A 27,864-nucleotide genomic window follows, 5' to 3' on the forward strand; every position below is an offset into this window, starting at 1 on the left:
ATTATTAGTGGAGTAATATTAATCTGCCTATAACTTTGGGTTCTGACCCAGTCTTTGAAAAACACTGCCTTTGCCTGTTTGTTTGTTTGTTTTCAGCTACTAAATACACAACCCTGGCAATGAAGCACAAGAGGGAAATAGTGCAGTTTATGAAAACGTTCCGGTTCCAAAATACTGTGGGGAAACATTAAATTACTACTTCAGCAGCCACTGAGCTCTCAGATTGTGTCTGTGTGTATGTGAGAGAGAGAGAGGAGGAGAGGTAGAAGAGAGAAGGTCAGAAGGAGGGCAGAAAGTAAGAGGGACAGAATGGTGGAGAGCGATCATGTCAGAGAGAAGGGAGACAGTTGAACATTAGCACACATGCAGTTTTGAGTGAACGCATCTGCAAGTCTGTGCTGTGCATGTGTGTGTGAGTTGGAGGAGAAAGAGTTTGCTCTTACAATCAAACCAATCCAAGAAATGAAAAACAAGAACCCCTGTTTCAGCACTGCATCAAAGCCACATCTTTTATTCAGTAGTGAACCTCTTAAGATACAACACTGTTTCAGCAACACAGTTCTGTTGGCCACCTCCTGCGCTTATGTCACCATTTTATCAGTAACATGATTTGTCACTGGTCCCCACCACTGTACAGGACTTGATTTGTTAAAACTAAAGGCTAGAGTCAATTCATATTCAGTTCCATCAAAATTAAAATTGCAATTGATATACTAATATACTAATAGTATTCATTCTCAATTAATCGATTTATTGCTAGGATATGTAAAAAAAAATCACAATTAAAATTTTGAACGAAATCCAATTTATTGAACTGAAAATGAATTGAACCCAGGCCAGTCAAACACAGTAAAAACATAAATTAAAAAAACAAAACAAAAAACAAATCAGAGCAGTAGGCACAAAGAGGCTTTGAACATCTGTAAATACTGTACACTCCATATTGTCACTAACATATTACCTCTATTATGGTCTAATTATGTATAAATTAATACATATAAATTATAGTATCATCAACATAGAAACCTACAGAGATAATAGAATTAAGAGAGAAACCAGAGAAAGAGATGGTGTGTGTCATCACAGGTTGGATTGACAGTAGGTGTTAACCCTTGGCCTTAACCCTTTATGGGTATGGGTTAGTGACAGATTACCCACTGAGCTGTTCTTGGCACTGACAACAGAAATGACAGTGTTTCTCCTGGGTCTTTTGCCATATTGGCCATACTGGCTCACTGGACTTTAACCCAGTAGTATTGCAGATGTGGTACAGCTCAGTGGGTAGAGCATGGCACTGACACTGTCAGAGCTACAGATTCAACTCCCACTGGCATCACCAAAATCTAGAAATGTACATAGGTACTGTAAGGCACTTTGGATAAAAGTGACCAGCGAATGGCATATGCTATGCACAGTAAGTCACATAGGGTTAGTGATCAGATTGTCTCTTCTTGTTTGTTCCAGCCATAGAGAATAGGTAGTTTCTTCCTCATTTGCAGTCAGATCATCTGGAATTGCTTCGAACTGGTCCCAAGAAAATCCCCAGAGTTTCATTCCATTCAGCCATTGGAACATCTGTTATGTAAACAGTAATGAAGTAGCCTTGGCTAAAGAGAGCAAAACATACCCTCACACACCTCGCCTATGGGTAAGCTGATGCCACTTTGCCTCCTGAAATGAATCAAACTAAATACTTATAAGGCTACAAATTTGGCCGCAAAACTGACATCAAGTCAAAGAAGACCTTTTACACAGGAAAGCAAGCAAAACAAACAAACAAACAAACAAGACAAATGCCTTTACAAACTCACTGCCCATACTGGCAGCATGACCTGGCAAGCAGCATTGCAACAGTCTCTTAATGCCTGTATCAATTTTTAACATTTGTACTTATTTTACATTAAATACAACTAAAGAGAAGTCAACTTAGCTCGCATCATGGCAGATTCATGAACATACGACGACGATCTGAAATTATGTGGTTTTGATAGGAATCTGTGGAGGGGACGAGTGTGTATTCATAAGGCATGGTTGACCTGTTTAGCCCCGCCTCTACATGTGTATCGACTGCTGATCACAAACCAGTCAGACAGCTTGGTGACCAAAAAGTTGGTTTGACCTCTTCATAAAGAAGATGAGGCCAACAATAAAGCAGCTTCATGACAGATTTTCTCTCATTCGAGAAAGGGGCTGAAAAGATGAAGCCTTGTAAACAGCTGATAATTGGTTCAAATTTAACAGACAAGTCCATAGGCATGTACATTTTTAATTCCCCATTCATTTTTACATAAATCTATATAATAGAATACCACCCCCTTTTGTCCCCATCTTGAAACCTTGTAACCCTAAATGATCTCTCATGGTCAGGAACATTCCTGCTTTGGCTGGCTGGTTGAGGTTTAGTTTGCGGTTTGGAAAAGCCAGATCCAGATCCTGACTCTTACACTCAGGACAGAGAACAGTTCAGACTGGCATTGTAACAGATTACAATTTATGATATTCCAGTAATCAGGTTACAACGATAGTCAAAGTAATTCAAAAGTAAATTAAAGTATATAGATTACATTACTGAGCTGGAATATTCCAGTGGGTTACATTGCTGATTTCAGTAAAAAGAGGTAACTGGCAATCTGTAAGAGATTACATTTTGAAACTAACCTCTCCAACCCTGCTGATTGGATAAGACCTGACTCTATAGATTGTAGACCAATGCTGTCACTGTCCCTTTAAATTCAAACCCACTATTATAACTGAACGGAATGTGCTTTGGTTTCAGTCAGAAAACATTGGTCACTTTTAAGGCTTTTGAATTATAGTCATTAGCCTTGGCTCCACTTAGATGTAGCCATGGTAGAAGTCCCTGCTGCACTGGCTTACGACATTAGCTACCACTGAATACATTACTAATGTTGGACAGATGCAGGGTTGAGGGACTTTTACAATGGCTACCACTGTGTGAATATAATGACATCAAACTGAAATGACATAATCTCTTCTGAGTTTAAAAAAAATGGTTTACAGAAGTCTAATCTACATGAACACACATCAGAGATGCTCTTGAAAAATAATTTTCCAAAAGACAGATACAGCACAGTTATATTTGGTCGTTTGAAAATTTTGCGAGAAAACAAAAATATGTACCTGCAGAGTATCAATATCTCTCATAGCAACACTGGACAGCATGAAATAACAGGTCTCACATAACAACAAAAAATCTTTGAGTCAGCAAAGAAAGCAAACATGAAATGAAATGTACAATACAATACAAGTTGCTAACAAACAGAGCCAATTTGACCTCAAATAAAGGGGAAAAGATATTAACTATTGAAGCTCCTTGTAATAATAATAATCCCATACTTAGTACCGTTTCAACTAACAGCATTCAAAACACTGTTAAGTTTGTCCTATGTAGAAGTTTCCTTTCTCACGCTGTTGAGCTGAGCTGGGCCCGGTCAGCTGTAGCTCTGTCAAACGGGACAAACAGTTTCTCTGTAATGCAGAACCAGGTCCAGCCCAGTGCGCTTCAGCTTGGCGAAGTGGTGGGGGTCGGTCTAATAGCACAATGTTATCAATACTTTGAAGTAGATTACTGTCCTAGACTAGAAGGAATGGGATACATCTCGATAGTTTTAAGTAGATTCCTTTCCTAATATTTAGGATGCATATCGATCTCTGATTCCTTCCCTAGAACAGAATGATAGGAATGCATTTTAACACGCTCACAATTTTTTTTTTCCTTATGTCCTCTTCTTCACAAACCCTGAATATTATGCAGAGGAAAGGGAGAATGGATAGCAGAAGAAGAGAGTAAGAGAGACGAGAAGAGAGGAGAAGAGAAGAGGAGAGTTCCAACTTCAACGTGAGGAATCATCTTCAGCTGTCAAAGATCCATTCTCAGTCCTGATTGGCGGATGACAGATTACATTCCGAAGTCCCTATTGGTCAGTTCAGGCGTAGAACTCCTTGGTAGGTGCTTTCTGATAGGCTGTCGGGGGAACTTTGGTCTCTCCCAGGTCGTAGCTACCTTCATCCTTCTTCTTCATGCGGTAGGCGAGGAGGAGGAGGAGGAAAACGGCACAGAGGAATCCAACCACTCCACACGCTATCACCGCTGGAGAGGGGATAAGGAAATATAAAAATATAACATTTTCTTGTGTTTCAAAAAGTGTCAAAGAGTTTCATGTCAAAAAATATACCTTTTATTTTTCTAAATTCATGAAAAGTTGACCTTTGGAGACATTAACAGCTATTAAAGCCTAAATTCAGAATGTATTTAGCAATCTAAATCAACAAAGATTCTAGAAGAGCTTGGCATAAACATAGAAAATAAACTGCATGCAAATTTTATAACATATCATAACTAAAAACACAGGTCTGCTTTAACAGTATCAATGTAAACAAACCTCATGCATCCTAAAAATAAAGGTAAAAAAAAATGCTTAGTCCTCACATACTGTTATTTGTCAAAAGCTCAGTTAATTGATTCATTAAGACAGTTGTGCGGCTGTGTTTCAATGGGGGGTTTCATGCTGCAGACACAGACGGGGACATTTCAATGTGAAGTAAAGAGGAACTCCATCCATACCTGCCAGCACCTCAGTCCTCTCCCATAGGTTCTCAGAAGTCACCTCTTCAGGAGCGTCCAACTCATATACTTTGCTGCCTCGACCATCTTTGGCTATACTCTCATCTCGACCCTCTTTGCTCAGGACTTCATCTCGACCGTCTTCGGCTGTCAAGTCATCCCAGCTGTCTTCAGGCAGAATGCCGTCACTGGTGTCTTTGGTTAGACTGATGTCTACATTGTGTTTGGTTGCAGTGGTTTCACTGGGAGGCAGGTTGGTGGAGCTGGGACTGGTGCTGTCGATGAACTCGGATGTTGGACCAATCACTGGCTCCTGGGAAAAAGAAATATAGCGAGAGACAGAGATGGACAGACATGTTAGTAGAATGCATGATGCACTGTATAATAGAATAGAGTACCAGTGGACCTAGAAAGCCTTAAAGGAATAGTTATAATCAAAGTCTTCTGACGCCTGACGATCGCTCTATGAGTAAAAAAAAACGTAATTTGATGGTTTGGTAAGGCGGAAGTACATGCAATGGCGATCGACTCGGATTTTCATGAAAAAATTGATCAAATTAAGTTTTTTTTCGACTCAGAGCGATCGTCAGGCGTCAGAAGACTTTGATTATACTACACAAGCTTTATGGAGTAATTTTATGGACATTTATTGCCCTTTTTGAAGCAGAACGTCCAGCTCCCCATTCACTGGAAGAAGCTCCTCCAGCAGCGAGCCTGGAGAACTCCAGGTAAGTTGTATGAAGAAAAAACACTCACTCGAGTTTGTACTGGCATGAGAATGAGTAGATAATGACCGAATTAAAATTTTTGGGTGAACTATTCCTTTAAGGTGTGAACAGTTTTTAAATACTGGCTGGTTACTGGTTTAGAGTGCAAAGAACATTCTTTTACAGCCCAGTATGAGGTGCAGGACGCTGAGAGTTATTGTTGTACACTGCAGAGTTCACAAGTAGACACTTTTCAGTAGACTACTGCGGTCACCCAGTAACACTCAGCTAGCCAACTCTCATTGTCACAAACCAAAAATGCATATGGTGGATCTGTGTACTTGGAGGGGCTTTGAATCATACAGGAGAGGCCAGAAATAAAGACATGAGACATAGGTTGGTTAGCACAAAGACAGACAAAACGTGGGAAACTTTAAACTAGCATTTTTCCAAAACTGATTGATTTCCCCCTTTGACATATTTTTTGATACTTTACAATGCATTATCAGTAGTTTGGCTTGGTCCCAGGGTCATGAAACATTTTGTACCCATGAGACAATTATTGTAAAAAACCAATTGCTTCTCCAGGACAACAATGATTTGTATAAAAGGAAATACAATATTCTACCTCCATCTCGGGCTCCTTCTCCTCCTCAGGGAAAATATATGGTGATGTCACAGTGTCCTCCACTGTGGTTGGTGGATCCTGGCTGTCCCCTGCTGTGGTTGGTGGGTTGGGAGGAGAGGCTGCTGTTGTGGTCGGCTGATTCTGAGACGTTTCTTGGGTGGGTGTGGCCATAGAGGTGTTGAGGAAGATGTTTATCTTCCTCATTATCACCTCGCTCTGTAGGACATCACTGAGAGCTGGGAGGAAGAGGAACCAATCACCACCAAGTCAAACCTAGCACTTAAAAGTTATATTTGTAACCGGCTGCATTTGAATAATAGCGTGAGAACTGCATTTTGGCACTGACAAACACTAAAAGGCTAAAAGGCTCTCGTTGTGAAATGTGTTATGTGCAGATGGTGAATGTCTAACAACTCCTACAAAGCTATAGAATTTACTGGAATTCATCTAACCACATTTTAGCCTCATGTCATGCTGGCACAGAATGTTCCAGCAGACATAGTGTGAATGAAGGTGAGTCATTCATGATAAACACAGAGAGTATTTGACATCTGCTGGCTTCTAATAAAACCTCACCTGGCTAACACCACATCACCTCAGGACAAACATCTGGCACAGTGTGTGCTTGTGAATGTAGAAGCATTTGTTTTGTGTGTGTGTGTGTGTGTGTGTGTGTGTGTGTGTGTGTGTGTGTGTGTGTGTGTGTGTGTGTGTGTGTGTGTGTGTGTGTGTGTGTTGGTGTGTTTTGAAGAGTTGAACTTAATCACTGCGGAAGTGTCTGGTTTAGGCAAAAAGTTGTCCAGATCAAATGCATAAACTACATACAGTATATACACAGGCACACGTGCAACACACACACACACACACACACACACACACACACACACACACAGCTACTACCCTCTATCACTATCAGATGAGGAAATGTTATTAAGCTTTGTAAAACCCGCCAGGAAATTTGTATGTGAAGAAATATGACTGGAGGGCTGGCAGCTGTTATAAAGAATGATAAAGCTAAAATTAGAATTTGTTTTCAAGTAAAGTACTATTATACTATAAAGCAAGGAATCTCTGTCTGTATGTGTGTCCTTTGCATATCTCGAGAACCATTCGTCCGATCTACTTCACACTTGGTGGGTGTATTGCTGGGGACCCAAGGACATGTAGTGTTGAGTAAAGTAAAGTTGTAAAGTTGTTTGGATGAGCGGTTCTCGAGAAAGCTACAAGCAGCAATACCGGAGGCCAAGCAATTGGTCCGTTCCGAACAAGTATGTTTTGAACGGGCACTGCACTAGTTACTATGAAAGTGCTATAGTTACACCTTTTTATGTGTGCATTCTTCTTAAATATTTTGCCACCTCCTGTTTTTAAACATGTTTTCAAGTAGGACATTTAAAAAGGCGGTCACCAATGAAGATAACAAACAAGCCAAAATTTTATAAGCTAAGAAGGGAAAAGGAAGACAGGGTCTTACAGTCTCCTGATCCAGAGCCTGAGCCGAAGTCTTCATCATCTTCATCATCTACAGGGAAGTCGCCCGATGATCGTCCCTCCAGGTACAGATCGTCTACAGAGAGAGACGGCTGGGAGGAGACCAAGAGCTGGAAGGAGAAAATACAGACATTATTGTTATTAGAAATATTACTCATCGGCTGCAACAGAGGGTGACTGGGACACAAAGAAGAGCAGGAGAGAGAGGGAGAAAGAGGGAGAAAAGGAGAGTGAGAAGAGAGACACAGAGAGAGAGAGATGGAGAGCGGCATGAAACATTCACACTTGCAGAATTCCTTTCACTAATTGAAAACATGTGAAAGTCTGGACCAAGACAATACCTCTCACAACCAGTGATCTACACTGGCCAACTACGGTGTGTGTGTGTGTGTGTGTGTGTGTGTGTATGTGTATGTGTGTGTGTGTGTGTGTGTGTGTGTGTGTGTGTGTGTGTGTGTGTGTGTATCCATAGTATGTATTGCATCTATATTGTAGCATGTAAATGGAGGCTGGTTTCTTGTCGATTTCATGTGTTGTGACAGTAATTTGTGAGGCTACACAGAGCCGGCCAGAGGGGATCTAAAGGAGAGAGAGAAGGAGGGAGAGAGAGATGCAGCTTCAAAGACAATGCATAGAACAGACAAGAGGACTCACACACACACACACACACACACACACACAAAACCTCTGTTTAGTATACTGAAATTGAAGCCCAGGAAAACCACCCACCAAGCCAAACCTTTGACACTACACAGAAATGAGTGTGATGGAAACCAAAAACCTACTTGTCTTATCTAAAGCCTACGCTGGGGGAAGAGAACAAGCCTCAACCAAAGGTGGAAAAAAGTTGCTGAGATATGAGATTGTCTATGGCTGAATAAAACAAGCCACAATAAATCAAGAAGAAAACAAGGCGGAGAGTTGACATTACATGACATATAGCTCAGACGGACCAGTAAAACACATGAATCTAAGAAAGCAAACCTCATGAACAGTCTGAAAAACAACCAGAGAGGAAGAGGATTTGCTCAGCAGATGTTGGTAGTAAGACACACACACACACACACGCACACGCACACAGACAGACACGGATGAATATGGCCCATTGAGACCTGAGGTATGTCTGGTATGTATAGTATGCTTCCACTAACACAGGTGCTGAGAGAGGGAGAGAGAGAGGAGGGGGAGTGGGAAAAGTTAAAGAGAGAGGGGAAAGAGGGAGAGAGGGATAATATGTTTCTAGTAACACAAGTGATGAAGATAGTAGATAATGTCTTTTGGTAATACATAAAATATTCACAGTTGAGTGAAGTAACATTCTACCAAGTTAAATAAATTCTTCAGAGGCTTGTCATGATAATATTATGCCAATACTAGCATGTTAGTGGGAACTATTTTCAGCAGCGCACTGTTAGTCTGGCCACTTTTGCCCAACAGTGGGCCAAACTTAACATAAGGCAACAAACAAAACCCAACAGCTAATGTTGATATACATATATTTACTTTCTGCTTCTATTTTGCAAGGGTGGATTAATAATTTTTGATGCTGTGAGGAACAGAATGGGAATGGAATAAGAGAAATCAGGAGTGACACAGATGAGAAACTGTTTTTTTCCCCTACTAATGTGGACTGATGTTGACCCAAAAGAACAATTATACTGATGCCATTCTTACACTAATTAGCATTCTTACACTAATGAAACAACTGGCGTCAATAAAGCAGCACCTAATGAGACAGACCAGCAGGGATACAGAGTCGCTAGATACTCCAGACTCAAGCTCAACTTTTCAGTTAAATTCCCATTTTGTGTGCTGAGCCACAATTTAAGAAACCAGACACAAGTTGATGTAGAATATTATCTAACGTTTCTTCCAGCTGGCTGTGCATTGGAGGAGTAAAACTGTCAACTGAACAGCTGAAAAAAAACACAATTATACCAACAGAAAAACATCACAGTGAGACAAACCAGATGCTGCATTCAGATTGGGGTGTAGGGCAAACTAAAAATCATTCATTTTTCAAAGGGAGATGACAGTCAGTAGTCTTGGTTCTCTGCTTTCAGGCTTTGAGAGAAAACAAGTTCACGTCCATGTTCGTATTGACTGGACTGTCCCAGACCAGGGGAACAGTCAGTGTGTGTACATTCCTAAAATGAGTGGGATTCCCTTTTAAGGCCAGAACAACCACTACAGCTACGGCCTACTGGTGTGATGTAGCACTGACGGAAAGACAGCCAAGCACACCACCTACATAGTTTAAAGAAAATCACTCACATGCACACACACACTTCGAGTTGAGACACACTCACGTATTCGAACACACACACACACACAAACACTTCCCCAGCAAGGCAGTAGTTCCTGGCTCTGAACTAGTTACTGCCTGTATGTATGTGTGTGTGAGTGTGTGTGTGTGTGTGACAGGCTGAGCAGTGAAGCTACCTTGACCATGGAGATATGAACAGATACAGTGTATTACACACACAGCTATGGTAGGAAGGACGGAGGGAAGGAAGCAAGGAAGGAAGGAATGTAGGAAGGAAAAAAGGCAGAAATACAGATTTAGGATTAGTTATATCAGTCTCTTCCATCACTACTCGACAACTCAGTGAGAGGCAGTGAAAGGGAAGTTGGTTTGGTTCTAATCGGACCATCTATTGTTGTTGTTTTTTTATTGAAAATCATTGGTCATGGCTGCTGATGCTGTGTGTCACTACCTTTGACAAGCAGAGACAAAATGACACAATTTGCATAATTTTTTTTTTACAAGCCAGTTACTTGGTCACTCCAAGGGGCATGTGGCTTTTTCAGGCCTTTCTTGTATAAATCAAGACTGAATTAAATAATAAAGGTAAACAGAATCAACTAAAATAATTTGTCTGTTTATCCATCTTGCCAGAGAGAAGTCGTATGCGTACATACACGCTTACATTAACAGGAAGACTTGACTCAGTGGCTCAAAAGTTTACACACATCTGGAAAACATACATATGTGCATGCCACACACACACACACACATCCACACACGCACACAGTATATACGTTAACCATCTGGCATCCCAGTGCTTTGTCACAGTGAAGACAGTTTTCTATGGAAACAATCCACAGCCAGGTCACAGTGGTGTAACACTACACACATGCAATAGATCTATCATCACAGGAGGGGTGTGTGTGGGTGTGTGGGGCGGGACTGAGGGCATATTAACTCTTTTAATCAGAAAATTAGTATTTCTAGTGTCTCTCTAACCTGCTAACAGCTATTATTGTTCAGTATTTCCCCTATGAGCTGGTCATACTGTTGGAGTTTGTGCGTCGTTCCTACTACGTTCCCGGTGATAATGAGAGAGCCGTCAGGTTGTGTAACAGCTAAAAGCACACAACAGACCTGTCATCATCTATCTGCTAGATATCAGCAGCATGCCACACCATGTTTTTGTGTGTGTTTGACCAATGCTACAAGTCACAAAATGTTTGAACCCTGGAAGTCCAGTCAAGTATATTTGTGTCGCCCTTAATCACAGTTACAGACTCACATTATTAACCAATAAATGAAATGAGAGCCATCCTAGAGTGAAAGGGCATTCTGTGTTTTGTCTAGTTTGATACAACTTCTGTACAATCCTACCAAATTCTCTTCAGACATGCAGACACTGGCATTCTATCAGCCTAATCACAGGCTAAAACAGTTTATAAGTATCAGAGAATTTCCCCAATTCCTAAATGTGACACCAAGAGCTGTATTTGTGCAACATGGCAGAAAGTGATGTGATTTCCCCGACCACCAATCTATGTGTCATTTCCAACAGCAACAACCTATTTAGCCCTATTTTCAAACCCTTTTCTGTTTGATATGGACATGCTGAGATTGGAAAATCAGACCAACAACTAACAAAGTAGGACAAACGTCAGACAGATGCGAAGAAAGACAGAGAGACAGTCATCCAGCCAGGTATGACTAGGCACTGGCTACATCTGATAACCTGATAACACATGAAAGGTCAGTGAGACAATCTGGCCAAGTGACAGACACAGAACAACTGACCTCAGTACAGCGGGCAGAGCATGTACACTACTGGACAGCAGAGGATTTCAACCCACATTTTCAGTATTATTACGTTACCATTTATTTATCTCTTTTTGAATTCAGTCTTTTTCAGTCCGAAATGTGTTTTCCGGAAACACCATCAAAACAATGAGTAATAATGATGAGGATTGGTGCCACCCTCGTCATGCTCCCTACACGCTGCCCTCTGGGTGGGCAGGATTCAGTGTTTCCCACACAGCTGCCTGCCTGGACTTGCCCGCTGGCTGGGACGCACCGTGAGTCATCCATCCAGTAAGTGACACAACTTCCGACTCACGATCCGTCACAGGCAGAGCGGCTGTTTCGACAGTTCATCCTTCAGATGAGAGCAAAACAATCAAAAGCAACCAGTCATTCCAAAGCCAGCTCAGCCACACTCATACCTTCCAGAGAGAGCTGGTTGCAACATCAGCCGTAGCATCATCACCACCACCAATCACACCCAACAGTTAATGATGTCAACTTCAAAGCTTGTTGGAGCGCCACAGAGCAAATGGTACATTAGAAAATCATTACAAGATGAAACACTGGCTCATGGGGTTTACATGGAAAACAAATTACATTATAATGTCCATCCCCTTTCTGCCTCTCTATGATCTCTCCCTTTTATTAAAATGTAATTATGATATTTTAAGGCCATACATTTAGACTTTTTTTTTAAAGCCCACAAACACCCTGGGGGAAAAAAATCTATCTGAATATGGTTTTGTGTATTTGTAATATTTGAACTCATATTTTGGACAAAGTTTGCCGCCCTTCCAGTTCTTAGTCCACAAATCCAGCGGGACTGTCTCAGGTTTCAGCTCTCTCCCATTCAGAATATACAGTCCATAAATCACAGACATCCTGTATTTCTGGAGAGGTGCCGATGTTCTCTCTCTCTCTCTCTCTGCACTTCCACGGTCTATAACTCATGCAACCATATTTGTGCGTTTTTTGACAAAGTACAGACCCTCTGCTTTACCCCGGCCACTTCCAGGTGTTTTCCAACTTTTTCAAAACACACACGCGCACACACACAGAGGGAGGGAGGGAGAGAAAGGGAGAGAAAGGGAGAGAAAGAGAGAGAGAGAGAGAGAGAGAGAGCTTTTTCTAAAGACAGGACAGACTTGTTAGGTCAGACAGACAGACTGACTGTAACCGTTTCTAATTCTTAGCATTTTTGTCCCTTTCCACATGTTCATTATTATGCTGTTTGTGATTATTCATACAGCATGACTTACTCTAGTGTTCACTGTGCATTTTAAAACTTGACCGAAACCTTGTGAAAGTGAGAAATTCAGCATCCAGTGTGCCCTGGTTCAGTGGGGTTTGGGTATGAACGTCATGCTGAACTGGCTCTGGCCCTGAGTGAACTTGACACCGACTGAACACACACTGTGTTTTGGTTAAATACCAGTGAACCATGGTTCACTTGGGTAAATACTGTTGCTTTGTGGAAGATAAGGAGAACATAGCATTTGTTTACGATTCAAAAATAGTTTCTTCTGCTTTGTTGTTTGTGTCTTAGTTTTACCACACACTTTAGTCCTGTAGTTTCACAGCTCAAAAAGAAATGTGAAATATACACTATATGACATCCAAGTAGGCTGTGCCAACTGGGAAAATAAAACATACTGAACTAGATCACAAGCTAATCTTTCCTAATACCTCACATGTAACGTTAGGCTAAAACAGTTTCCCCGTGGTTTTCTAAGGAGAAACACAAGAAATCAAAAGCTACAGGCTGAACAACATCTAACGTTATGTATGTTTACCTTTTCTAACCCTAAAATCATATAGCCTACGGAACTTATCCTACAGCTTACTGCTGCTTTTAACAGGATAAAAACAAAGACGCCAAACCACATCACCTAACATCCAGGTAGTTAAATCTGAACTGGCAACACAATGAATTAAACTAGAAAAAAAAGAAAAGAAAAAACAGTTGGACTTACTTTTTCACTCACAAACCCGGTCGCCAGCCCGAGGACAAACAACAACCAAAGATTCCTCATCTTAATTTCCCCAGAATAAAGGCAGTGAAAGTAGGAAAAACAGACTAATTTTAAAAAACAACAACTAAGTTGTATACGCTCAGAAACAAAAAAGAAGGTCGTTCAACTGATTCCTCGGCACGTCGGCGTGTTTATCGCGAATCTTTTCGACTATTTGTCAAATCTCTGCACTTCTGAACAGCTCCCAGACGCGTTGATCAGATGTGGAGTTCCTCTCTCTCCCTCTCTCTCTTTCTGTTTTGCCCGGTGAGTTATGGTCTCTCTCTCTCTCTTTCTGGAAGGGAAAGAGCTTGTTTGGACTGGCAGCGCAGCGTGGCCCCGCAGTGACGTCAGCACGGTGTGACGTTAATTGAGGAAGCAGCAGTTGGTTCCTCAATGAATAAATGCATAATAAAAAAATAAGATGGGCTTAAAAATGTGGTAAAAACTCTATTCTTTAAATAAAAAGAGGATGAACTGAGTTTAGTTGGACATACCCTCCACTACATTCCTGAAAAAAGATATTTAAAATGGCAGCTATACTGTTATTGGACTGTGTCACATAGACTTAGGCAGGGATGTAGTGGAGTTTGTTTACCTACCATTATAAACTAATATGTTCATAGAATATGTTGTTGAGAACCACTGGAATATATTGTAGTAAGTAGTCTTAGGCTGACCAAGGTTTTACGAAAATAAAACAAATCAATACTACTCTGAAAATGTAACTAATTATTTTTGTCTGCCCTGTTGGTTGTTCTCCATTTTGGTGATTCTATATTTAGTTTATAATTTACCCACCTTATTACATACCACTGCATCACTTTTAAATAAATATCTAGTTTGTATTTACCTACATGACCAAATGTAATAAACTAAAAAAAAAAAACATTTTAATAAAGCACCATCCAACTACAGCAAAATGTAGATAAACAAAACTACTAGTGGTTGAACTACAAGTAGTTAACTAATCCCCAACACTGGTTGCATGTAATGTGTACATACTGTATGTCAAGTTTATATTTACATGTGTTGCAGTACCTTTTATTATGCAGCATTTCATAAACACATAAAATTCAAATACAATATATCTCACACTGTTTTTCATTGCACTTGTTTATTCCTTGGCCACCTGGGATTATAGGACTCACCAGTTTGCACTTTTTCCACTGCTGTATGTAGAGGAGCATCAGCTAACTGCCTGTATTTTAAATAGTAGATGTGTCTCCCCCTAGTGCAGAAGAGGGGTTGTTCCAACAAACTAAAAATCACATACCAACTGAGTCACATTGAAAAACCTCACACATGACACTGAAACAGGAAATAAAAATAAAGAAATCAATCAAAAGTCTATGGTGGCCACTTTTTGCTTTCTTTGTGCCATGGTACACCTTTATATTCCTTTTCATGCTATGGCAAACATATTCCACAACTATCAAATGCATGTGAATTAGTAGATTTTATTTATACAACATGAAGTTGTACTCTGGCATATAGACAAAATGGCACTTTACTACTATCACAGTGGTCAGCACAATAGGTAATTTCCATACATACACAGTGAAACACATGGTACTACCTGAGAGGGAATTGCCTTCTTGATGACTGGGACACCATAATTAGGGCGGACAGATACTATACTGTATATTTTGGACACAGATATTATCAGCATCAGCTCACTGCCACACATTTATGTTATGGAAAATACATGAAAAAAGTAATTACATGTGATGTTAACTGATAAACAAAAAAGTCAGTTATTCAAAGGGATATTAATCAGCTGGCATCACTCACATCATTTATCAAGCTAAATTTGGATCATTTTAAGGAAATGAGACACTTTCTCAGAAAGTCTCCATAAACATTGATACTGTTAGTATCAATCCTTCATTGTTTGGGCTCTACCAATACTGTCAAAGCGAACCTGTTCGATAAATACTAATAGGAGGGAGACAGTGGTCAAGTGGTTGAGATTTAGCCGGACTTGTTAGAGAAAATGCATAGTACTATAAGGCAGTGGTTGGTTGTCAGTCAGCATGTTGTGGACTGAGCTCAGCTGTGTGTAGATTTTGCTCGAATGTGGGAGAAAACCAAAGTTAAACCAAACTATTTCTGTAACTTCCAACAGAATAAGTCTTTGATCAAACTTTCTTACTCCAAGTTATTGTCTCTTTGTGTTTGCCGACCACTTTTTATGATCATACAGGTTTGTTCATTTGACATTTCCAAGCAATCATTTTTGGTATGTTTTCTGTCTCATGGCCGTGGCACTCTGTGCCACGGCCGCAGAGTGTTTGAGAGCTTTGGATGAAAGCAGAAATGCCCGGAATGGCAAAGCTTTGCTTTGGTAGAGGATTTTTACAGACGTTCCACCTTCAACATCAAGAATACAAGTGACTTTCACTCAGAAGGGGACAAGAGAAAGTAAATAGTGGCTTTAAAGTCAAACTCTTGAAAAGCTCTTCATGTATTGTGGACCTTTAGGGTAGTGACATGCTGGGCATTTTTTTGGGCAAACAAAATGAGACAGTGTCAAAAAACTATTCAAATTCCTATTCCTATGTGATTGAGGCAACAATGCTGCATTGTTTTCCATTAGCCCAAAAAGGTTGTCCTGCGTATCACTGCTTTTAAAGCCTTACCTAGTCTTTTCAGGAATTTAGAAAAGAATTCTTGTTTTCAAACTGATGCAACAATGTTGTACTCATTGTAAATCTGTTAAACAACTGCATATATAGAGAGGGAAAATTCTTATTTACTGAACATACAAACTATCATCGATGAAATCATTCTGTATGAACATTAATAAAACCAATAGACTTTACAACTTCATTAAGGTCATATAGTAATGTATTTCATATAATAAGCTTTCATGTATTTAATATGCATTTTTCACCTATCAAATTAAAGACTTACAACTGCAGGTGAGGTAGTAGTCCTATTAGTTTTGTTGTTATTGGGTCTCTCTGTCTCGTTTCCAATGCTGACACTCATTCTGGCGTCCATCCATTCCCACCGGCACAAAAGCCAGTAATAACAAAGCAATGTTTTTTGCCCACATACTTAATCCACACTCTATATGGGCAAACCAATCAAACGTCTGACACAGTGCTGACACAGATGTCAGAAAGTTTATGTTTGTGACACAGGAACACACATTAACAAAAAGGGCTGTTCCCAGACTATCCCCTAAGATATGTCTGACCATGTCAAATGCATTTTTTGTTGTCTTCAGACATCTGGATACAGTTAGTTTCAACCTCTGCTGGGAGTCCGGAACGGTAAAAGAATGAGGTGAAGTGTTAAAATAAATGCTCCCAGCCTTTGCAGAGCAGTCAGGAGGTCCAGGGCGGTAAAAGCAGCTCCTTTAAAGCTGCAGAGGCTCCAGGTCTATGGTGGAGCAGCAGAGGATGCAGTTCCACCATCATCTGACTCCGGCTTTGACGTCTGATGCCTTCAGATTTCTCTTCCACACTGGGGGGATCTGGGGCAATCACAAACATGAGAAATGTCACTTAATCTTCAGTCGGTCTCATTCATCAGTCATTCCTGATTAAAAGTCAACAGAACAAAAAAAGTGATTTACTGAATCTACCAATCAGTGTGTCTGGTGGACAAAATATGTTAATGTGTCTCCCTCAGTGCGTGTGTGTGTTCATTACCGGTCGGGGTATGGAAGGCTCTAGATGTCGTCCTAGGAATGATAACAGTCGTCTCCATATCAGCCCACTGCCCAAGAACATGAAGCCTGTCACCAGCCAGAAAACACGCGGGTCCTGGTAGTAAACAGACAAACACACATACATTAAGTGGGTACAGACACATACAGAGGTAAGCACACACAGACACATAGGCAGGGATGAATGCTTAACAACAGACACATGCAGGTCCACATGCAAAAATGGACAACTCTGTATTTTAGGGATAGACCATTAACAGGGAGCTGACTCACCTCTTCAAAGGAGGACTCCAGATTCATTCCAAAGGCCACGCCCATCAGACCAAATAAGGAGAGGGAGAAGGTTCCCATTGTCAGTTGTAGATTCAGACGCATCATCACGTTACGATGACTAGGGAAAGACAGAAAGCAAAAGGGGAAGATAACAGCTCATATAATTTCATTTCAAGAGGAATAAAAGTGTCTTTTAGGGAACAGACAGACAGACAGATGCCCGTATATATCTTTATACACATACATATGCTGTACATGTATACCTGTCCAGATTGATAAAGATGACACTCTCAGAGTCGTCTATCAGTCCTTTCAGCTCTCTGGTCGTGTTGCCCAGCTCTTCAGCCTGCATGGAGACGTTTACAATCTCTATCAAAACCAAGTTTATCAGTAGTACATTACATGTATGACAAATATGACTTGGTGTGTACATTCTTAGTCAGTCAATCAGTAAGAATCAACATCACTTATTGATTCAGCCCATTACATGTAAGAGGCATCTGCCTTGGTGTATCAATGCTTCTGACATTACACGGTACAAGAAAGACGAGTGGGCAAGTTCAAGTACAACAATTAAGGATGTAGTTCACAGTATAAACATATACAGATAGAAAATATTGTGTTTAAGACTGGTCAGATCTTAATGTATGGACTGGTTTGCACATCCCCTTCCAAGTACCATTTCTCTTCATTGGGGTCAAAGCCCTTTAGAGTTCAATCTATTCATAATATAAATAGAAGCACATTCATTTACTGATAAGCATACATCCTCCATTTATCGAGAGGTTGGATATGACAGCCTTATCAAGCTCTACATTTAAAGCATTTGAATTGTGAAGAGAGAGTGCAAAGGTTTCAGATCTGATTGGGAAGTGAGATGTGTTTTTGGTTTTGAACAGGCAGCAGCACTACCTGCATGTAGTAATTCTCCAGCAAGAGCTCCATCTCCTCAGCATGGTCAATACCCAGACTGCTCTCCTCACTAGAAAGGCACGCAAACAAACATAAAGACACACACATATACAAAAATAAGAAAAAACAAAGTTGCAGAAAAAGGCCAACATTTAAGAAAAACCTTTCAGCAATTCATTTGATGATCTATATTTCGGGTATGTTCCAATAGTTCTCAAAAAAAAATATTTTAGATTGAAAACCCATTTTTTGGAGCATACTTTACTCATAGCTCAAAATACGGGTGCATTTTACTGAATAACAAAAATTACAAATGTTAACAAATATTTTACTACCTCAAAATACATGTTCAACCTTGTTTAGTTGCCAGTCCTTGTATAAAAATGTAAGACAGTAAATGTTAGGGTGATAATTCCATAAATCAGGTGGTCAGTGTTTCAGCAGAGGGCGCCATACTGCAATCACAGATCAGGACATTAAAGCAGCATTACCTAACATTTACAAATTCAATGGTTTTGGTTTGAATTACTTCCTGCCCAAGTACATTAAAAACAAACAAAAAAACAATTAATCTACATCGGTGTGTATATATGTGTGTGGGTAACATACAAAACTCTTGGGTCTGTCCACTTGGTGAGACAGAGTTCTTCAATGATCTCTTCCTCATCCAAAATCTTCCACAAGGAATCCTTAAACACCTTGATGTCCGTCTCCAACTCTGATAAACTGACAGAGACACAGAGAGAGCAGAAGAGAGACAGGAGAGAGATAATGAATCCTTAAACGCCTTAATGTCTGTGACTAACTCTGAGTGAGAGAAAAAGACAGAGAGGCATTCAGTGTTAAAGCTCCAAGAGACAGCTGAATTTGCCTGGAGATCTATTCAGGGCCAATGACAAGGATTTCAAAATTAAGTTGAAGGGAATTTTTGCAAGGACAAAGCAGATGCTATGCTGACAAATGCTGTGGGCAAAAAGGTAACATACATAAAGAAGATAATATCAGTCCAAGAATTGAGCCTTGAGGCACGACATGTGTGATCAGTGAAGTAGAAGACACATAATCACTAATGGAGACAGAATATTTTGTTTGACAGATAAGATGAAAAGCAGTCCAGTCCCAGAGATACCAACCAAATTCCTCAAATCCATCAATTTGAATCCATTTTTACTCTATGACTATGTTATACTGTGTGCGCATATTTGTGTGTGTGTGTGTGTGTGTGTGTGTGTTACCTCTTGCTGTTCTGTAGCAGTACATGTAGTTTACTTCTGTCAGCAGAAAGCAGTTTAGGATCCACCAGGGATTCCAATGTGTCTAGTATCACTGGATGGACTTCGTTCAGCCGGGCTTGCAGAGTGTTCACCTATTCAACACAGACACATGAAGACATATATAGGCATATGAGCACTTACACACAAGTTAACACTGTGTTTCCCTTTGTGTCCTCAATTCACAAGGCCTGTTTTTTCATCTGGCTCAGACCACAGTCACCCCCCCCACACACACAAAAACAAATGTCTAAACTCCCTTACCCTGTGCTGCAGAATGGCCTCCAGTGCTCTGAACTCAAAGGGCAGAGAGTGTGTCTGTGATGCGAGCTGTGGGGCGAGCTCCAGCACCAACCAACGCTCCAAACCCAGACCGCGGAAATCCAACACCAAAAGGCACTGCGGGGTCACGATGGCTTTCAAAGACTGGGGAGGGACAGAGGGATGGAGGGATCAAGAGGAAGAAGGCAGGGGAGATCATTCTGATTGCATGTTTTTGTCAGGGCGATCGCTCCTTTAGGACCCACTGCAATATGTACTTAATCACTCAGCCACAATATTGGATCAATATGCTTACGCCAAATATCTATATTTTAATCTGAATTTTCAGGTTATTTCTCAAAGCCCATGTGATGATGTTCTATCAAATGATGTTCTTGAAAATGAAGAGGGGATCCTTTAAAAAGCGCCTGAAAGTTTCAAATGACTTGAATGTCTCTAGTAATTGATCCATGGCTTTTTCTTCATAGGTTTGTCTGATTTTGGCATTTTATTACCCTCACGTTATGGGTGTGTGTGTGTGTGCTTATACGGGCATGCATGGCTGTGTATGTGTAGTAGCATTTGTATGATTGGGGGCCACATAGCTAACTTTGATCTGTAAATATTTGAGGGAACAGGCCCAATCAGTGAAAAACTGGTTGTGAAACAAGGAACATTGATCCAGACGAATCACACCTCTGTGTCCCTATTATTACTTAAGACATTTAGTGCCACAAAGTAAAAACTGGATCACTGGACACTTATGTAAGTTCCATATATACGTCTCTGACTGAAGCTCTTCTGTCTGTCACAGTCTGCAGAGGTGATTAGCACAAGAAGCAGCAACAGCAAGGGAAGGATTCAATACGTGACCCAGGCTTCAGGTAATGTACTGGCACTGCATTTTATTTGTGTTTGATTTGTCGTAGTTTATTTAGCACATAATCAATTACATAAGCAGAGAGACATGAAGAAAGACTGCCAGCAGCATCATGCTGTCAGACATAAAGTAAAGTGCAGGCCTATATAACATGTATATTACTGGTTCTATGCTGCGGTCACTTGGACTGATTAGAGTTTATTGTACTGTCTTCTCTTCTGACTGCTTTCTCTCTCGGTCATCAGACAGACAGACTGGTAGGTCACTGAATATTAATGGCGTTTTTTCCAGATTGAAAAGAAACTGATATATTATTAACGTATGTATATTTTTAATAATTGTATTTTTGGTTATTTCCTTCTCTTAGCTACAGTCAAAGACCCTTTTTTTTATTTTTAAGATTTATTTTAGGCATTTTATGCTTTATTGACAGAGATAGTAAGCGAGAGACAGGAAGGTATGGGAGAGATAGAGGGGAGGACATGCAGCAAATGACCGCGGGCTGGATTTGAACCCGGGTCGCTGCGGGAAGGACTGAGCCTTAAATGGTACACGCTCTACTCGGTCAAAGACCCTTCTATTGATAGGATGTTCACTTCCATTAAAAATCTCCTAAAGTGACAGAATTTATCCAAAAAGATTCAAAATCTAGCCTCAAAATTGTATTGATTACTTCTGCAGTGCAGTGACGGTTGACAAGCGTCACCGCAGACCTTTAAACCCTGTAGCTGCAGCATAGCCTGAGATCCTCATGTAGGCTGCTCCTCACCATTCAGCAGCCAAGACTAAAAGAATTTGTCTGAATTTGTTTGCCTTTTTGTTCTTGTGTTGTCTTATATTCTCTATTTTATTGAAATCCTTGATTTAAACTGATTATTTACTAAACTAAATTGCTCGCTTGAAGTACATCATCCTAATGCCACATTGTAACTGCAGGATGGCTGTGAAGCTGCTCTGTCTCTGCCTGCTGCTGAGTCTACTCTGTCCCAGCTGGGCCAAAGAAGAAATGTGCCCCAAGTCTGCCTCCAACTGCAACGAGTGCATCCAGGCTGGCCCGGGGTGTGCATGGTGCGCCAAGCCCAGAGCTAAAATTCGCTGTCACACCTTGGAGGAGCTGCAGAGGACAGGCTGTGGTAAAGGACATATCCACCACCCTCAGGGCGGCATGCAGGTTGTCAGGAATGACAGCAGGTATGGTGGCCTTGTTTAAAGCCCCAATATACAATTCTTTCTGCTACTTTCTGCAATTCTGCTACTTTAAAGCTACACTAGGCAAAGACTTTTATGTAAACTACACCTGTTAGGCTGCAACAGAGACATGTGTCCCATTCCCCCTAATTGATATACGGTGAGTTTCCAACTCAATCCAAGTTAGACTGTAGAGAAAAGATTATATTCTTGATTGTCGCAGGCCATAATGGCTTCAAAGATGTTGATATCCCCAACTCTATTGAACCTCTGCAGAACTGAGCCATTAGAGCCCAAGGCTATCTTCCTCCAGCCCCAGGAGCTGAACCTCAGTTTGAGGCCAGGTGTGGGCCAGTCCTTCCCACTAAGTATCACCTTGGCTGAAGACCAGCCGGTCACTGAGCTGACCCTGGACACCAGCGCCGTGCCAGCAGGAGTCAACATTACATTCAGCAGCATCACTACTGGAAACCCCTCGGTCATACAGGTCAGCATACTTGTCACGGACATATACACACATACTCTGTATACAAAAAAAACATACTGTAGGAACACCGTCCTTATAGAATATGATCAAAATAATAAATCCTGATTGCTCTAGGTCAATGTGGAGGCTGCCCAGTGTCTCAGTGACAGTGACAACTACAACCAAAACCAGAAGCAGAACAGTACTGAATCCCGGTCAGTCCAAATCACACCCAGAGGCTTCTCACAGAGTTTGGAGCTACAGCTAACATTGGAATGTGAGTACGACTGCAGAGCCAGGGCTAACATAAAAAAACACGCTGAAGTATCAAATATTAAGGTGGTCTTTTAAACCAATTTTCACCCAGGTGTGTGTGACTGCGTGAAAGACCGTGTGGAAAACAGCCCAGCCTGCAGTGGCCATGGGGCTCTGGTGTGTGGCCAGTGTGAGTGCGACCTGCCTTACATTGGACACCGCTGCCACAGACTCTCTGATTCATTTTTTTCGGCAAATGAAGATACGAATGAAAACTCCTGCCGCTCTGGCCCAAATGTCCCGGTGTGTAGCGGCCGGGGGAACTGCGTGGAGGGCTTCTGTGAGTGTGACACGCGAGCAAACCCAGGAGAAAGATACAGTGGAATGTTCTGCGAGTGCGCCAACTTTGACTGTCCACGCTACGACAACAGGTACGCAAGGATTATTAAGCAACACTTAAGATCACAGCTCCTTATTTCCATTTTTACACTGTGATTAGACTGTTACAAAATCTAAAATTGGTCTCGTCTGGCTCAACAAGCTTATTATACCTTACCTTGACTGAATAATATCTAGTCACATCGTTATATTTGATTGAAATTTGAGAAAATCCGTTTATATTGTCTTAGAGAAATGAGAGAGCTGCATTTAAACGGTTACCAATTTGATGTGACAGAATGTGTGGAGGCCACGGGAGGTGCGAGTGTGGGCAGTGTATCTGTGACAATGGCTGGACCGATGACGACTGCAGCTGCTCCATGGATATCGCTTCCTGTATGGTGCCCAACAAGATGCTGTGTAACCGCCATGGAAGCTGTCAGTGTGGGAGCTGCAGATGTAACAGCCCATACCAAGGCCCAACCTGTGAGGAGTGCCCTTTATGTTCAGGGAAGTGCCAGCTGTACAGTGAGTGTGCGGAGTGTCGGGCGTTCAGGACGGGGGGCAAGAAGGACAGGTAAGAATGGGCTGCTTTTAATATGTGTTGTGATAATATGCATGAAGAGGTATGAAACACTAACTTTTTTTTCCCCAGCTAACAAAGAAGTTCTAGGTTTTCTGTAAAGGTCGCTGCTCATCGCTCCTTATAGCGGCTGAAATGATGAATTCTAAGGTTCTGGTGTCTTTCTGAAACGTGAAACATCATACAGTCATGCTCAAATGTTTTTTCACCCGTTGACTCTTTGCAAATTTTTTTGGGCTACAAAACAAATTACAAATATTTTTTTTTTATTCTACACAAGCGAAAATAAAAATCTAGAAACATATGAAGGTACAGAGAGCAATGCATTTCAGTAATCGATTCTGGAAAGCATGGATCAGTTAGTTCTGAGTCAGCATAAGAGAGCAAATTACAAATTCAGTATAGACGAGTATATTCAAAGTGGAAAATGTTGCTTTGGACATTGCCTCAGTGTGTGAAACTTTCCTCTGACATCATCTCCTCCCACTATTCTGCCTTTGGCAACAAATTCACTCTTGAAAGGGATACCACAACATTTTGACTTGTAGTTTCAGTTATTGTTCTCTGCCAGGTACTTGTTATATTGAAGGGCAAAGTGTCCTTTTCTATCCAAAAAATGGCTTGTTAGCATTGATAATTGAAAACAGTAGATATTGCTGACTGCAAGCTGGTTCAACAACTTGCACATAGGACTACCCATTACTTTTAATGAGCAACATTAACAATAGTTTGTTTTCCAATTAACTGGAGTCCTTTTGCCTGAAAAAGTGTTTTATAATCGATTGTGTTCTCTCATCCATCATCAGGTGTGACGAAGAGTGTGGCGACTTAAACATGACAATGGTGGAGACCAAATCAGATCTGCCTCAGCCTGGAGGGACTCCTGTTCTCCTCTGTAAAATGATAAGCGAGGACTCTTGCTTTTTCTACTACGCCGTCTCCTCCGGACCCCCCAGACAGGCGACTGTGGCGCAGGCCAAGGAATGTGGATAGGGGAAGTGGAGGGGAAGGAGTGTGTGATGCCATGACTGAAAGCGGCCTTTTCACTGTAATAATGCAGAACCCATTTTGTCTCCGTCTGTGGTGTAATTGATTCTCCGAGACAGCTTTTCGCAATGGGTATAAGTTCATTAGATATTTGGCTTTAATGCTTTGTTTTGAATTCCAAAAAAAGGGCATGTTTGCTTTAATAAATATATAAAATAATTCACAAACTTAAATAATTTCCTGACAGTATGCCTCCATGGGGCTTTAGGCTACACATTTTTGTTCTTATTTTCATCATTTCAATTCACTATATTGTCCTCTAGATGACATCATTTATCACTTACAAACAGACAAGTTTAGAAACCAACACTTAATGCCTTCGGTTGAAGTGATGGCTGTAAGGAGCGCTGCAGCAGCAGGAGAAGTTATACTCTGCCTTCATGCATATGATGATGCAGTAAGGCCGGTGCTGAGCTGGAAGTGTGTATCAAGAGAGAAAGAGAGCGTACCTCCATCCGCATTATAATGCAGTTGTTTCTAGCAGTAAGGCTGGTGCTGTGCTGAAAGCGCAGGTCTCTGGCTTGAAGACTGAGCTCCTGGCACAGTTCTGTTTTCTTCTTCTCTGTAAGAGGTCACACCAGAAGAACAATATTCACACCACAGAACCAAAAAAAACAAACAAAACAAAACACAACAAAAAAAACACACACACACACACACAGCATAACTGGGAAGCGAACCAAAAAAAAAAAAAAAAATGACACACACAAAAAACAGAGCAGAGGCAGTGTGCACACATCCAACTGTCAATGTCTAAGTTATAAAAGGGGATTTGGGAAAAAGTGAATGATACGCAAACCAGTGTACACTTTTCTATTTATATATTCTTAAGCCATGAAAATAGCACACCAGAAGCAGAGGTCACAACAAATTGCATCCACCGCTCTCAGCTTTTTCTTGATAAAAACGGTGAAGCCAGAACTCACATTGCAGGACAACAAACATTACACACACAGAGACGGGGCTAACACGACCCATCAGGGGACGGACATACAACAGGACAACCTACAAGTCACACAGCAAGAGGATAGATGAATTCTATATGTCCAACTGTCACTGGCTAGGACTTAAAAGTGTACTTGAGGGATAAATTGAAAAAGATACCTTCACTCTGGTGATAGTGGTCACATCACAGGACAAGGGAGATAACCCAGCATCAGTCTCAACAACAAAATGTCTTAATGAAAACTGAGAGGAACTCTTGCTTTTGCTCATAACTTATTGCAGAAACAATTTTACAGCTCAAACCACTGATAGATTCATGTTCCAACACTTACCAAATGATGTCACATTTCCTTCTGTATCAAACTTCATCTGTGAAATAAAATAAAAAATAAATAAATAGGTGACTGAAAACATTCACTATTGTTCAAAATCACCAGTTTTGCTGTATCACAATACATGTATGCATGATGTATGACGGGAGTTTTGGTTAGACATGTGGGAAATATGGGTCCAAATCCGGCCTGATGTAATTCCTGGTTATGTAAGCTGATAACAACTTGTGAAAGCTGTGAAATCCACTGGTCTGGATCCGTTTCTCCAAATGCATTTTGCTATTTGATTCACCCATTTTCCTGGCATGACTAAGACCTCAATTACTTAAAATTGTGTGTGATTTGTGTGATGTGATCATATTAAATGTTATGACAACACGGTGTTGTGTATCCACATTTGGCCTCAAGATGTACATGCTGGATTTATCTACATCTCTGTCCCTGTGCAGCCAGGCCATGGGACGGTACTGATGACCAAGTGCCTACTATGGCCAGTGACCACTAAGATGTTTTTGATGAACTGGGCTTGGTGTTCATCTTACCACAACAAAAGCAGCAGCCACACTGGAGAGGGAGGCTTCTGTCACTCTGGTGCGGACGAGGGACACTGTTTAAAGAAGAGGCAAAGCTGTGTCACATGCAAGGAAAAACTATGTCACATGTAAGGCAAGACCTTGGCCTTGGACACAGCTACATTACAATGGACAGCTAGCACATGTAGTCTTTAGTCTCAGCTGTGTTTCTCAAATCACCTGTTAACAGTAAGCCATTTAGTAACTCAACCTGCCATCCTTACCATGCCACTGTGCACCTCCTTGCAGCAGGGTCTCCTTTCTCACCATAGCAGACTGAGGTCTTCTTAACATGGGTGACATCTGATTGCAGCAGCCGGTTGCTCTGACATTACTGTAGTTCTTGCTGTACCATCCCAGCTTGGTGTAGTTCAGCGGGTAGAGCACTGTACTAGCACTGCCAGGGTTAGGGGTTCGACTCCCACCCGTGCTAGAAATGTATGGACTTACAGCACTTATAAAGCGCTTTGGGGAAAATCTTCCACCAAATGGCAGGTATATCCTATTGCAGTCTATACAGCTGGCCAGCAGCACCCTGCTTAGCCTCATCTCCACTGCCTGTGCCCGCACACCGCCACAACACACAACCTTCACACAGGCTACCATACTGGTTTTGGAGGGCTGATCAGGAATGCACAGTACAGCAGGGAGTGATGCTGGGGGAAAGGCAGGCAAACTTTAGACTCCATTGGATATAAATGGGGAAGGGATGGATGCTTAAGTCACCTCTGGTCTTCCTGAAGTGCCCCCAGGCTGTCCAGTAGATGTAAAGTAGTTAGCCTAGTTAGTCAGTCCACAGTTGTACCAAGAGTGCAAAACAATTAAGTCATAATAAAAGGATAAGGCAGGCTAACGCTGACAGGCCAGGCGGCTGTAACGAAAATGCTATTAGTTTTCTTCCTTTCCAGTTTTCTTTTCCTTCCAACAGTTTAGTTACACACAATACCCAGTCACATTATCTAGGTTATTTCCTTCACAGTGTTGTCAAACAGTTGTGCAGTGCAGCATGTTAGCTAGCTAGCTGCTAGCATCCACAGACAACTTGTGCCGTTACTGACCATCTCATATTCGTCGTGACAGTCGCTTGCGTAGATAAGAGATACAGTTATACAAGTCAGTTACTCGCCTCTAACTGCAGACAATCGTAAATCAACACATGCAGCTGTGCTTTAGTCCAAAATACAGTCAAGGCTAATATGGCTACTAAGGAACAGGAGGACAGGGGCAAGAGCACTGTACCTGACCACAATGCACCGCGGTGTGACGTACTATATGTCAAAGATCGTCTATTTCGAAGCAACTCACTCGTTGTTGTAGTAGTAGTAGTTGTTGTTGTTGTTTTTTTAAACTG

General features: G+C 41.2%; 2 protein-coding genes across 2 annotated transcripts; both read right to left on the minus strand.

Annotated features, from left to right (window-relative positions):
- Nucleotides 1-478: 478 nt before the first annotated feature.
- Nucleotides 479-13,756, minus strand: LOC139649147 (syndecan-2-like). Its single transcript, XM_071525475.1, has 5 exons — nucleotides 13,433-13,756; nucleotides 7,395-7,521; nucleotides 5,921-6,156; nucleotides 4,586-4,898; nucleotides 479-4,111 (listed from the first exon to the last, which is right to left on the minus strand). The coding sequence occupies exons 1-5, from the start codon at nucleotides 13,490-13,492 to the stop codon at nucleotides 3,948-3,950; spliced, it is 900 nt and encodes a 299-aa protein (XP_071381576.1). The 5' UTR covers nucleotides 13,493-13,756; the 3' UTR covers nucleotides 479-3,947.
- Nucleotides 13,757-14,578: 822 nt separating this feature from the next.
- On the minus strand, nucleotides 14,579-27,697 carry mrs2 (magnesium transporter MRS2). Its single transcript, XM_071525455.1, has 12 exons — nucleotides 26,738-27,697; nucleotides 26,484-26,548; nucleotides 25,942-25,978; nucleotides 25,114-25,226; nucleotides 19,871-20,032; nucleotides 19,571-19,701; nucleotides 18,945-19,061; nucleotides 18,336-18,405; nucleotides 17,687-17,769; nucleotides 17,424-17,541; nucleotides 17,134-17,247; nucleotides 14,579-16,955 (listed from the first exon to the last, which is right to left on the minus strand). Exons 1-12 carry the CDS (start codon nucleotides 27,117-27,119, stop codon nucleotides 16,896-16,898), a joined length of 1,452 nt encoding a protein of 483 aa, XP_071381556.1. The 5' UTR covers nucleotides 27,120-27,697; the 3' UTR covers nucleotides 14,579-16,895.
- Nucleotides 27,698-27,864: the final 167 nt, after the last annotated feature.

Source organism: Centroberyx affinis, unplaced genomic scaffold, assembly GCF_046629955.1.
Source record: "Centroberyx affinis isolate AG114_WGS23_722 - 3 ecotype Tasmania unplaced genomic scaffold, CSIRO-AGI_Caff_v1 ptg001293l_1, whole genome shotgun sequence".
Lineage (NCBI taxonomy): Eukaryota > Metazoa > Chordata > Actinopteri > Beryciformes > Berycidae > Centroberyx > Centroberyx affinis.

Bases quoted from the DNA above. Each gene is read 5' to 3' on its own strand.
- LOC139649147 (XM_071525475.1), bottom strand. From the start codon at position 13,492: ATGAGGAATCTTTGGTTGTTGTTTGTCCTCGGGCTGGCGACCGGGTTT. The intron at 6,157-7,394 runs GTAAGACCCTGT...TCTTCCTCCCAG, and splicing joins AGGCTCTGGATCAGGAGACT to CTCTCAGTGATGTCCTACAG. The intron at 4,112-4,585 runs GTATGGATGGAG...TCCCCTCTCCAG, and splicing joins GAGGACTGAGGTGCTGGCAG to CGGTGATAGCGTGTGGAGTG.
- mrs2 (XM_071525455.1), bottom strand. From the start codon at position 27,119: ATGGTAGCCTGTGTGAAGGTTGTGTGTTGTGGCGGTGTGCGGGCACAG. The intron at 17,542-17,686 runs GTATACATGTAC...GTCTTTCCCTAG, and splicing joins ATCTTTATCAATCTGGACAG to TCATCGTAACGTGATGATGC. The intron at 17,248-17,423 runs GTGAGTCAGCTC...GTTTACTACCAG, and splicing joins TGGAGTCCTCCTTTGAAGAG to GACCCGCGTGTTTTCTGGCT.